Source organism: Schistocerca cancellata, chromosome 2 (assembly GCF_023864275.1).
Source record: "Schistocerca cancellata isolate TAMUIC-IGC-003103 chromosome 2, iqSchCanc2.1, whole genome shotgun sequence".
NCBI lineage: Eukaryota > Metazoa > Arthropoda > Insecta > Orthoptera > Acrididae > Schistocerca > Schistocerca cancellata.
Window position 1 is genome coordinate 658,940,641 of NC_064627.1, and position 14,052 is coordinate 658,954,692.

The following is a 14,052-nucleotide window of genomic DNA, read 5'->3' on the forward strand; positions in this document are numbered from 1 at the left end:
TATGGGTTGATTGTTCGCCAGAAATGTAGTAGTTATTAAAAATATTACATATAGTATCTGGGTTTTTTATAATGTTACCATCATGTCTTATGCTGAGTGGCTCCATGTTCATCTTGCTGGGACCTTTTCAGTATTTGTCAATCAGCTTCCAAGATGCTCTGCTTATGTTGTCAGACTGCTCTATTGTTTTGCTGTTAATCTGCTTCTTTACGTTAACAATTTCAGTTTTAAAAGTTTGCTTGGCCCTATTGTATTTTTCCTTGAAAACGTGCATAGTAGTAGCTTTATAAAGCTGGTTTAGATCATGTACTTGCTGCCTGAGCCTAATCAGATTTGGTGGGAGTTTTAGCCTAGGATTACTTCCATTTTGACAGTGTTTAACTACCTTCTGGATTTCTATGACTGGGCAACTATATTCATAATGATGCAGTAGGGTTGAGTAGAATCCATTCCATTCCTCATCCGACCCTTTTACCTGGTACACAGAATCCCATTTCTCATTCGCTAGTTTGTCTTTAAGAGCATTAATATTTGAGGTATTCAGCATTCATTATTTTAGGCATAACTGAATTTATGTATTCTATTACTTGACAGAAGTGGTCAGAATAAAGAAAATCTAAGTTACTGTAATTTACCTATCTAAAACATCTTTGTTGATTATAGCATAATCTATTCTAGCAGAACATGTGTCTGTCACTCTGGTGTCAGAGTTCACTTCTAAAGATTGCCTACAGTAGACTTTGTCTGTCTTTAAACAGGCTCCCATGTTCATAACAACTTAGAGCACAGACTGTCAGCAGCACATGAGTACAGTTATTGTACTAACTGCATGTAACAGTTTGTTTGTATGTGCAGCAACTCTGTTTATAAAACCATTGCAGCTGTGCGTGGTCAGTGCATCACTTAATTCGACTGCTGATACCATAGACACTTTGAGATTCTCGACAAATTAGCTATTTTATCAGGTGAGATAAATTCCTTTCCTTAAGATATAGAGAGAGAGAATTAATGTGTTGAAGAGGGGATTGCCAAATCCCCCCCCCCCCCCCCCCCCCTCACCACCACCACTACACCACCTCAATACAGCCATCACTTTTGATTCCAAGCACTCTTCTGTCCTAAGGCCACTGTTCACTTTCAGGTAAACTGACAAGGTCTGGGGTCTTTTGAGCCAAATTCAAACATTTGGATGCCAGACCGTAAGATGAAAAACATGGAATCATTTAATAAAGCCGTGTGGGCCTTGGCTGTACATGCAAACATACGTATGCATATGCACGTGTGTGTGTAAAACAGTCTATATATAGACTCACTGCAGGATTCATCATAAGAAAGAAATGGTATATTCAAAATTGAAACAGAAACTGAAATCAATAAAACATGTTGCCAAAAGACTTACTGTTATTTATGAAACAATACATGGAGGAATCTTGGAATTGAAAAACAATTAATTTGAATTATACGAATCAAAGCTATGGTACTTCATCCTGTTGGGTTTCTTGAGAGTGAGATGTTCCACAAAATTCATGTTCAAGTATTGAAATACGTGTAGGATACTGGAACTGGAGAGCTGCATCAAACCAGTCTCAGGACTGAAGACCATAACAACAACAACAACAACAACAACAACTGGAACTGAGGCAGATTAAAATAATTTTCATAAAGCTTATAATGAATTACCTAAAAATACTTGAATTTACCATCAGCCATCAGCTATTATGGTAATGAAGTTCCTGTGTCAGGAAACTGCATCTTCATTTACAAAACAGTTCATAAAATCTTTAGTTTCTTAGCAAAAATGATGGTTCTGGATTCCCTCCCCCCCAATTTCAAAACAAAGAGTAGGAGTTCCATCTTCAGTATTTTCATGATCAAAACATTCAGAGGGCAAGTAAAAATTTGGTAATGACTGTATTAAGAAACTGTCCAATACACAGGTCATTGGAATGATGAAATGACATCTTTCCTAAGTAATTTTAGTTTGAAATATTCAAAATGTTGTTGCCAAAATGCTTATTTATTTTAGACAATTTGGCTCAATCTTGATGCTTGGAAATTCCTAAACTCCGAATATTCTTGCAAAAAGTAGTTTCACAAGTTGATAACAAAATGGCAGTCTAGTGGCAATATATCTAATTCTACGTATAACTGTAAGTCTTCTATTCAAACTCTGAAAGCAGTTACAAATACTTTGCAGAAAACTACTGCTGTCCCAAAAAATCTGTCATACAGTTTTTGTAAAAGATAGGCATTAAATGTATAACTTGTCATTCTGTACTTACCCCTCCCACCTAAATGCATTTCATGTGTTCAGGCATTACTTTCAGCTGATAAAGAAAACATAGTTAAGTGTTAAAAGGATTGTGGCCAGCAAACTTGGCCCAAAAGTGTACTTTGAGTTGTGAATAGCCATGATAATTACTGTGCATCAAATTCCTCTCCATGACTACAAAAAAGAAAACTTGTTTTTAGAATTTATGTTCTATACTTCAGAGAAAAAAGTAATGGGGTCCGAGCTGTTAGAAAAACAGTGAACAATTACAAAATGGGAAGAAAAATGAATGAAAGCAACTGATTTTTTTAAAAAAAATTATCATTCAGGTAACACAACATTTTGAATATATACATTTTTTCCCCAACAGTTTGTCATTCTCATCAGAATACTATTACATTTGATTTAAGTCCAGAAATAGAACACAAATGTTTCAGTAATACTACATTGACAGTGCTTCTGGAACAGTTGATCCACATGGTCCTTCAAAATGAAATCTGAAACAAACACAGATCATGTATTTGACAAAACAATGTGGGAAATTATCTTTTTAAGATCAGCGAAATATAGTAAGCCTTATAAGGTTTTTCCCTTTCTCAGATTTTTATTCAAAAATAAATTAGCTAGAAGTTGAAAAGAAGTAGGAATAAATGAAGTATACAAGGATAAACTGGATATCAGTGTAAAACAACATACCATAAAAGGCCATGAAATGAAAGTGAATGAATTGATGAACTGAAATTTTGTAAACACTGAAATATCTAGAAAAATATCCTGAAGGTTACACACACACACACACACACACACACACACACACACACACACTAGCCGAATACCTGACACTGACCAAGTATACGTTTATTCCCAACTCCTACTACTCCAGCTCCTCTTGCCCCGCTCCCTCCTTCACATCTGTGATCTCCTCCTCCTCCTCCTCCTCCTCCTCCTCCTCATCCATCCCTCTCTTTCTCCCTCCCTGTCCCTGTCTCTCATTTCCTCCTCCACCCACATCCCAATAGGAGGTTGGTGATTCTTAAACCCAAGTATTTCTTTCCAGACAGGAAGTACTATGTACAGTGTACTACTGATTATTTGTGTATGGATTATCTGGTTTGCAGATCATTTGTGCATCTAAAATGCACATGCATTTCACACACAGAGACTAGCAGCGCATCATCAGGGTTGCCACAAGTTTCCACAATTTAAATTCCCTGATTTCCAGACAGGTTTTAGCATTTTTCCCTGACAAATTTTGAGATCTCAAAAAACTGTAAGGACTTTTGTATTTCTCCCCCGTGTGTGCAAAAATCTCAAGTATTAACATCAACAACTTTTATAATGAATTGTTTTTAGATGGAGAAAGCAAGCCAAATGGTATGTGTGTTTCATTAAGATCACTGTTGTTATTTTATTTCAATAAAACGAAACAAATTTGGTGACAAAAATTTCCTTGGAGCTGCAAGACAAATTTAAAATACCTTTACTGTTTTCAGAAATAATGTTGGAAAAAAAGGGCCTCTTGAAAGAAGTGTATAAGGCAAGGAAGAGTTGTGTAAACAAACACTATAGGTGACCGCCAATAAAATTTTGGTTCTACTATGTTCGTTATTGTTGGCTATTATCCACTGTGTTATGTGTATTATTTTACAGGTATTGTGTGATTTTTTCTTTCGAGAAATATAAGAATACATAGTGTACAAACCACCTGTGACTGCCACAATTTTGTTTTTTCTTGTCGTCCAGTCTTTCTAATCTATAAACTACTTTCGAAGTGCTAAAATATACTACAATAATAAAATGTCTATACAACGCTGCACTGTACAATGTACTTATGGTGAGACAGTCACAACTCCTTAAATCCACCGCCCATGGCTAATAGCCTGCCAAGGAGCTCTGCAGTCCTTGGTTAAACGACGAAAATCCAACGCATTACGCCATACACAGACAGATCCGGCATGTGGACAGATCAGTGAGACTAGATCCAATGGACAGGGCCTGCACATTAATGGGAAATGTTGGGCTTCAGATCAGCACACCAGATCCATTAAAGATACCAACAGAAATTGCCTGCGGGTTTGGCCCGGCGTGGAATTCCACTCATGTGGCCAACTATCCTTGAGCCACAGACACCATGTTGATGAAATGAGGCTGCAGTGATCAATCCATATAACAGATAGCTTGTTCAAACACCCTGAGAATCAATAATAATGAGGATAGGTAACAACTCACCATAAAGATCGTTGCTGAGCCACAGACAGGTGCGTAGAAAAGACAATCACACTCTCAGAACTAAATTTTCAGTCATAGACTTTGTCAGAAAATGGGAGCGTACGCACGTAATGTGCGCACGTGCGCGCGCGCGCGCACACACACACACACACACACACACACACACACACACACACACACACACACACACAAATCACTCAGACAACCATGCACACATGGCCAACATCTCCATCTGCTGTGTCATCAATCTCTGAGAATCAGATCCAAAGAAAGCACTCTTCACACCTGCCTGTATCTCGACGGCAGCTACCCTGCTGAGCTAGTAGCAGCACTGACTGCAAGGTGAAGGGAGTGGTAGGAAGGGGAGAAGCAGTAGGAATGAAGAGGTAGGGAAGTGGCGCACGTACTCAGCTGTGTCCAGCCAGTGACGATGTATGACATCTCAGTAAACAAACCATTTCATGTACAAAAACGAGATTTTCCAGTGTTGTTGTTTTTCCTTTTTTTCCAAATTTCCCTGACATGTTTGAAATTCCCTGATTTTCAGAACTTTGGCAACCCTGATCATAATCCACAGGCCACCTAATGGGGTGTGGCAGAGGAACTCCCGGTACCACTAACTGATCCCCCCTCCCCCCAATCCACCCTATTCAACTGGCAAATGTTTCGTGGGAAGAACAATTGTCAGTAAGCACCTCTAGTGAATTTCACCCTGCCATTTCATTTTCATGCAGTTCATTGTTTATGACACCTACGACATCTTATCTCCTCAACTATGTTCCATACAATGATATAATTTTGCAAGTACATTCAGTGGTGTAAGTGGGTACACTCTACAACATATGTTCGGATTACAGTTAGTAGTACAGAGTAACAAATCAAAACATCATGGGAAACAAAGAGGTAGATATCCTCAGTGTAGCAAAGCAGCTTAAATCACTTAATAAAGACAAGGCCTCCAGTACAGACTGTATACCAGTCAGGTTACTTTCAAAGTATGCTGATACAATAGCTCCATATTTAGCAATTATATACAACCGCTCACTCACAGAAAGCTCCGTACCTAAAGACTGGAAAATTGCTCAAGTCACAACAATACCCAAAAAGGGAAGTAGGAGTAATCCGTTTAATTACAGGCCCATATCACAAATGTTGATTTGTAGAAGGGTTTTGGAACATATAATGTGTTCGAACATTATGAAGTACCTGAAAGAAAATGATGTATTGACACATAGTCAGCATGGATTCAGAAAATACTGTTCTTGAGAAACACAACTAGCTCTTTATATTCCTGAAGTAATGAGTGCTATTGTGATGGGATATCAAATTGATTCCATATTTTTAGATTTCCAGATGGCTTCTGACACCGTCCCTCACAAGCATCTTCTAACCAAACTGTGTACTGCAGTTCATTGGCAGAGCACTTAGAAAGTGCAACAGGTCTACTAAAGAGACTGCTTACATCACACTTGTCTGTCCTGTTCTGGAGTATTGCTGTGCAGTGTGGGATTCACATCAGGTGGGACTGAAGGATGACATCGAAAGAGTTCAAAGAAGGGCAGCTTGTTTTGTATTATCGCAAAATAGGGGAGATAGTGCTACAGACATGATACGTGAATTGGAATGGCTATCATTAAAACAAAGGCGTTTTTTGTTGGGATCTTCTCATGAAATTTCAATCACCAGTTTTCTACTCTGATTGTGAAAACATTCTGTTGGCTCATTCTGTTGGCTCCTACCTACATAGGGAGAAATGATCATCATGGTAAAATAAGAGAAATCACAGCTCGCACAGAAAAATTTAAGTGCTTGTTTTTCCTGCGTGCCATTCGAGAGTGGAATGGTAGAGACAGTTTTAAGGTGGTTCACTGACCCCTCTGCCAGGCACTGTATTGTGAATAGCAGAGTAATCACAAAGATGTATTTTTATTTTATTTATTTATTCATCTGTAAACAAATTTCTTTGTATGGATGTCGTCATTATACATAAATATGTACATTATTTTGTCATATAAGGTAATGATATAGATGTAGATCATGCATAATGCAGCAGTTTACAACATAAGCAGTGAAAAACTTTTTTTGCTTTCATCATTTTGTCAGGGTTGTTAGGGAGAAAATTTTTTACAAAGGTCTGAAATTATGTGCAAAGTTTGTTGCAGTTGGCAAAGTACTCTTATTCTCAAATACTGGATGAGTTATGTCTTGGGCTATAATCCTTTCTCACCCCCACCCCTTTTGATAGTACAAGGTTCTTACCAAGACAGTAAGTGACATGTGTACCAAGTTTGGTTCAAATTGATCCAGTAGTTTAAAAGATGTGGAACATACATAATACTTATACCAATGAGCCAAAACATTATGACCACCTACTTAATAGCTTGTTTGTCCATCTTTTGAATGAAATATACAGGGTGTACATAAAGTCTGGGAACACTTTCAATTATTTATTGCACAAGAAACAAACATTATACAGATATCATACATATGTCATTTTGAAGAGAAACCTTGAAAGTTTTTTTCCATGTATACCACCACAGCGTAGTTTTGTAATTTGCCAATGGTCAGCACTAGTCGCAAACATGGCGGGTTCAGGTGCGTAGCTGTGTGTTGGAGTTTGACAAAAACAGATGTGCTACAGCTGTTCAACGGATGTTTAGAACCACGTATGGTAAGAAGCCACCAACAAGGAAGGCCATTTACCACTGGCACAACAAATTCATTACGACAGGTTTTTTGTGCCCGGCAAAGAGAAGCAGACGTCCCTGTGTGAATGAAGTGAATGTGGAGTGCATTCGATTACTGTATTGACGTCTGCCAGGTCACTCACGGTTCACATATCAAATGGTTGGGAAAAAAAAAAAAAACACTAAGAATTTCTCTTCAAAATGCAATGTGTATGACATCTGTACAATGTTTAGTTCTAGTGCAATAAATAATTGAAAGTGTTCCCGGACTTTATGTACACCCTGTATAGCTGATATGTGTATCAGGGATCTGACAATTTGTTGGTAGGTTTGTGGTATTAGATGTCTACAAAGATCATGCAATTTGCGTAAATAACTGGCCGCTGATACACGTACGTGATGATGGTGTCTAATAGTGATCCAGATCGGTTCCATAGGATTACATCAAGCAAATTTGGTCACTGAGGCATTAACATGAGTTCACTATAATGCTCCTGAAACCGCTGTTGCATGGTTCTGGCTCCTAGGCATCGACAATTATACTGCTGAAAGATGACATTACTGTCAGGAAAGACATCAAGCATGAAAGAACGCATGTGGTTTGCAACTGTCAGTGTGTCTTCAATTATTACCACAGGTCCCATGCAAGTGCAGGAGAATGTCTCCCAAAGCATAATACTGCTCCCACCAGCCTGCATCTGTGGCATGCTGCACATTCTGAGCTGCCATTCACCTTGATGACAGCATTTGTGAAAACAACCATTGACCTAGTGTAGCAAAAATGTGATTCACCTAAGGATCCAACACATTTCCACTGATCGACAGGTGAATCCCAATAGTCACATGCCTACTGCAATTGTAACTGACAATGTCACTGGATCAACATGTGAACACATACGGGTGGTCTGTAGAAATAAGCAAATTTTGTGTCGATCAGCACTTTGAAGTTTGTGCTTGTGAACTACAGCTAGATAATGTAGTCCCCATTAGGAGAGTGGGGGCTATTCATGAAAAAGTTTGTGACTCCCTGTTATGCTGTCTGTCAGACAGAAAGAAGAAGTTATTAATCTGCTGTGATTTCAAAGTGAACTTTCTAAGCATTTCTGATAGGAAAAGTGAATTAGAAGTGTTATTAATGACATAACTTAGTGATCAGTTTCCCTACACATATAGCTCAAGGCAGTAGCAGTCTAATAGATAATGTATTTGTGCAGCAAGATGATGTAAAACTAACACATGCTTTCCCTGTGATAAATGTATTATCAGACCATGATGCACAACTGATTAACTTACAAAACTTAGCAGGGTGTACAGTTCACAAACCAGTAAGTAAAAGTGTAAGGCTGGTCAACTCAGTATCTATAGAGCACTTCAGAGAAAGTTTAAGAAATGTTAATTGGAGAGATGTATATAATGTGCCAAATGCCAATGATAAATGCAACATATTTCTTGATAAATTTATATCCCTTTTTGAACAAGCTTGCCCCCAAAAAATTACTAAATGTAACACCAAACAGTTTTCAAAGAAATCTTGGATCACTACAGGTACTCAAGTGTCTTCAGAAAGGAAAAGAAAATTGTATGAGGCAGCAAGAATTAGTAAAGACCCAGAAGTAATTTTACACTATAAAAATTATTCTAACATACTGAGAAAAGTTGTCAGATAATTAAAATATTAGTGACGAAATTAACAACTTGGGCAATAAAATCAAACCAATATGGAATGTTGTTAAATGAGACACAGGAAAAGTAACCACTGGGGTAGGTAGTATTACTATTAAAGAGAATAAGACCATCTTAGCCAATAGTACACAAGTACCTAATGTATTTAACAACCATTTCTTAAATGTAGGTGAAAAAATTGGTGAGAATAATTCAAAAGAAAAAGCCAAGCAGTACACTGAAGAGTCGGTTTTGTGAAATCCTAGTCAGATTAATTTTCATTTAACAACCTCTTATGAAATAAGGAAAATTATTAAATTTTTGAAAAATAAATGTTCTGTTGGAGTAGATGACATCTCTAACAAGATATTAAAACAATGTGGAGCAGTTAAAGCTGATGTTCTGAGTGACATCTGTAATGCATCACCAACTCAAGGTATTTTCCCAGACAGGTTAAAATATGCCATTGTCAACCCTATCTACAAAAAAGGGGACACCACAGATGTCAATAATTACTGGCCAGTATCCTTGCTCACAGCATTTTCAAAAGTTGTTGAGAAAGTGATGTACTCAAGAGTGGTTAGCCATCTCAGCAGTAATAGTATACTTAGTAAATCACAGTTTGGATATCAAAAATGCTGTTCCACTGAGACAGCAATATACAATTTCACTGCCCACATAATATAGACTTTAAATAGTAAAATGTCACCAATAGGAATTTTCTGTGACTTATCCAAAGCATTTCATTGTGTGAACCATGACATTATGTTACAGAAATTACAATTCTATGGTATAAATGGAACAGTATGTGTGTGGTTTAAGTCATACCTACAGGACAGGAAGCAAAACGTTTCTTTATATGCTTTGAGTGATTTAAGGAAGTTTCCCACTTCATCTAACTGGGTGAAATTACATTAGGCGTTGCACAGGGTTCGATCATGCCCCCCCCCCCCCCTCTGTTCTTAATATATGTGAATGACCTCCTTTCTTATCTGAAGCAAGAAGCTAAACTGACAATGTTTGATAATGATACAAGCAGCATTATTAATCCAGTAAAAGAAACTCCAATAGAAAATGATACAAATAATGTCTTTGGAAAAGTTATTGATTGGTCTTCTGCGAATGGGCTTGCTCTGAACTTCAAAAAAACACAGTACATCAAATTTTCTACTGCAAGGAGTACAGTTCCTTCAATAAATATAACACAGGGTAGAGCATACATAGTTTCTGGGTGTACATAATAGATGAGAATCTTAATTGGAAAATTCATATTTTGGATTTTCTAGAGCACCCGGGTTCAGCAACTTTTGTAATCAGAATAATTGCTAATTATGTGGATACAGAAATTAGCAAGCTATCATACTTTGCATACATTCACACTCTGATGTCATACAGAAAAATATTTTGGGGTAAGCCAACACTTAGCCAAAAAGTATTATATGCTCAAAAGAAAGTGGTTAGAATAATGTGCGGGGCTCATATTCACACATCTTGTAGGCATCTCTTTAAAAGGTTAGGAATTCTTACAACAGCCTCACAGTACATTTATTCAGTAATGACATTGTTCTCGACAACATGGACCAGTTTAAAAACAACAGTGACATTCATGATTATAATACCAGAAGAAAGAAAGACTTACACTATCCTCTGCTTAACTTATCTTTGGCACAGAAAGAGGTAAAATATGCTGCTGTAAAACTATTTGATAAATTACCAGATGAAATAAAATGTCTGACAGACAGCAGTGACACTTTTCAAAATAAAATAAAAATGGTTCAAATGGCTCTAAGCACTATGGGACTTAACATCTGAGGTCATCAGTCCTCTAGACTTAGAACTACTCAAACCTAACTAACCTAAGGACATCACACACATCCATGCCCGAGACAGGATTGAAACCTGCGACCATAGCAGCAGATCGGTTCCTGACTGAAGTGCCTAGAACCACTCTGCCACAGCGACCAGCTTTTAAAAAGAAATTGAAATCTTATCTCCTTGACAATTCCTTCTATACCATAGATGAATTCTTGAATAGGAATAAATAAATCTATAGGTATAATATATGCATTTTGTGCCATTTAAGGGAATAGGGTACGAGAGAGAGAGAGATAGAGAGAGAGAAACCACCTTCATTCATGCGTGCATTTATTATGCACTTGACATGTTCCGCATCATAACGGTTACCGTGAGATTGATCAATGGAACATGTAACTAACAGTGTGCTCTGAAACACTTGTACATGCACCAGCATTGTGCTCTTTTGGCAGAGATGCCACATATCACCATCTATGCTACTTTACAGAGCAGACAAACCTCCGAACCCCATGTTCTGTAAAGTGTCTTGGACATCCAACCATTTAGCACCTAGTGGTGGCTTCACTGTCCTATCTCTTTCCGTAGATGCTCATGACAGTAGCACATGAACATTCAACAGCTTTGCTGTTTTCAAGATAGTCACTCACAGGCTCTGCATAATAATAATGATGATGATGATGATGATAATAATAATAATAATAATATAATAATAATAATAATAATAATAATAATAATAATCTGCCCTTTGTCGAAGTCGTTACCTCATTGGATTTCCCCATTTGCAGCCCATATCTATGCTAGGGAGATCCCCCACCTGTGTGCTTTGCTTGCTTACTTTCGTTACTGTGTCATGTGCCCAGAACACCAACAGGCAGCATCCAACATCATGGTGGACAGTGGTCGTAATGCTATGACTTATCAGTGTGTATACATCCAATTTTATTTTATTTTTAAAATGAAGTCGTTATTGCTAAAATGTATTTAGCACACAGAACTTCTATCTACCAAAGCATAGTTCCTTTTATGAGTGTGCTACTTAACTATGGGTAATGCAGGCAGAAAAGGACAATTTAATTTTTGCGTCACATGAATTGTTTTCATGCTGTATCAAGAATTTAATTAACTTTTATATTAAACTGCTAGACTGATTACTCAATCTGTGTGGGAGTGGAGTGTGATAATGTTTGCTATCTCCATGATATCTTGATAAAGCCATACACACCTCCACACACTTCTGTGTTACTGTGAATAGCAAGCACCTCAAGGATGTCTGTTGGTCTAAGCTGGGAACAGATTTCATGTATGCATGAGCCGGGGACTGATAATGCTACCACTCCTCTAGTACCACAAATTCCAGTCATAGTTCAGTGACTATCACAAGGCACAGCAGGAAAGTTTTGTTTTTTGCTCAAACTGCAACAAATTCAAAAAAGGCAAAGAAAACAAAATATGAAATGCACCACTTGGATGGATGGCTCAAGGCAATATACTTATTAGTTGGAAACATTTGGGAGTTTCCCTTTCTGTGTGGAAATAATTACACAAACTAACCAAAACACTCAAATGTGTGAAAAAGTTTCATAATGGTAGTTTACATGTTCAGCAGAAATATGCAGCAGTTTTAATTCAATTAAATGTGAGGAAAGGTTTCAAGAAATCTCTTATAACAGGTTTCAAGAAATCTCTTATAACTACATTAAATCTCTTATAATGACATTAAAGACTTATAATTTGAGAGGCTGCCAGCAGGTGAGATCAAAGTGAGCAACATAATGAAGGGAAACATTGATGTATTGAAGAAAACACCTGCTTTAATACTTATTGTGCTCTGCAGTGTGGGTATATTATATTAAGACTGGAATCGTCTGCTTAAGAGTAGCCTAACTCATTATGGTGTTTCAGCTGTCAAAGATAAGAGTACATCATTCTTCCTTGTAAGGCCAAGCAAGCTCCAAGTGAAATTCATGGATCAGAAACATTATATTCATCACCACAAATATGTGGCAACCACATGGTTTAGATTATGGACTGCAAAGTAGAGTGTGTCCCACAAAGCAGTTTACATTATTTAAACTTTAATAACTCTAACAAAAGTAGCCTGTTGATGTTTTATTGTTGAAGATGTTCAAAACAGCATGTGCAACACTGTGAAACAGATTGTTAGATGTGTTATGTTTGCTGTTGAAATAGATTCACAGGCAGTCACAATTGCATCTCTCATACCATCCAGTGTACATCACTTTGTGGCATAGATGGTACCCCTCCTCATAGAAAATACTTTAATGGCATTAGATTCGGAGATCTGGGTGGAAACTCAATACTTCCTCATTGACCTATGTACCTCTCAACAAAAAAATATTTCATCTAGGAATTGCCGCATGTCACAATGGTAATATGACGGTAAACTGTCTTGTTGAAAAAAGCAATCATCACCTGAGTACAGTTGAACAGCTGGTACAATTTGTTTCTGCAACATGGTAAGGTACTTTAAACCTGCCACTGTTCCTTCAAAAAAAGTCCTCTGATACACACACCACACCACACCACACCACACCGACAACCAAGGAAGATTACCAGTTTGTTCTTCTGTAACATGGGGATCCTCTCTTGCTCAGTACACACAGTTATGGAAATTGATTATTCCATTTGATTTAAACATTGCCTCACCAGACCAAACAATGAAATCAGTCCACTGTTCATTATCACAAATCCATTCACAACATCCATGGTACCCATCCAAATCAAACTCATTCATCATGCAGAGCAAACTAGAAATGTAGGGTTTCCACTTTGCTTGCTTTAAAATGGGATGAACACTTGCTCTGCTTACACGTGATTCATGCACAGCTTGCCATATGGTCTTCTTTGGAAATTTTGTGAAAGCTTGTACCACTGCATCCACCCTTCTTTTGTCTGCTGCTATTTCCTTTCTGCCATAATGTCCCTTTTTCAGATCATACGCACTTCGTTACCCCTCAAATTTGTTGCACAATTTCGTTCTTGTTACATGTGAAACTGGCACAGTACTAAACTTTGCTTGCAATTGTCTCTGCACTTCTTTCATGTTTTCACATTTCCAATAACACTTTAAAATCCACTTTCTTTGCTCCAAAGGCAAGTTTTCAGCCATCTTGTTACCTACATGTAGTTACTGGCAACTGAATGTACACAAAAGAGAAACATTCACTGGTTGTGAGAACACCATATAATCACAACAGGATCAAGGTTATCATTAATACATCCTCCATTATTAAATGAAATTACAATTAAATCCAGACCATTTATCAGCTTACAGGCATTGATAAATATCAATGGGGACAGTTGAAAATGTGTGTCCCAACTGGGACTTGAACCCTGGATCTCCTGCTTACGTGGCAGATGCTTTAT

The 14,052-nt window shown here is 37.5% G+C and overlaps 1 protein-coding gene across 7 annotated transcripts in view; it reads right to left on the reverse strand.

Moving 5' to 3' along the window:
- Positions 1-2,572: 2,572 nt before the first annotated feature.
- The window catches only part of LOC126162345 (NAD-dependent protein deacylase sirtuin-5, mitochondrial-like), a 106,940-nt gene continuing 95,460 nt past the window's right edge, over positions 2,573-14,052 (reverse strand). For all 7 annotated transcript variants that reach the window (XM_049918788.1, XM_049918790.1, XM_049918789.1 and 4 more), the window contains one exon: positions 2,573-2,769. In XM_049918788.1, the coding sequence (XP_049774745.1) occupies positions 2,715-2,769 (55 nt within the window). In that variant the 3' untranslated portion in view covers positions 2,573-2,714. The remainder of the gene's footprint in view (positions 2,770-14,052) is intronic.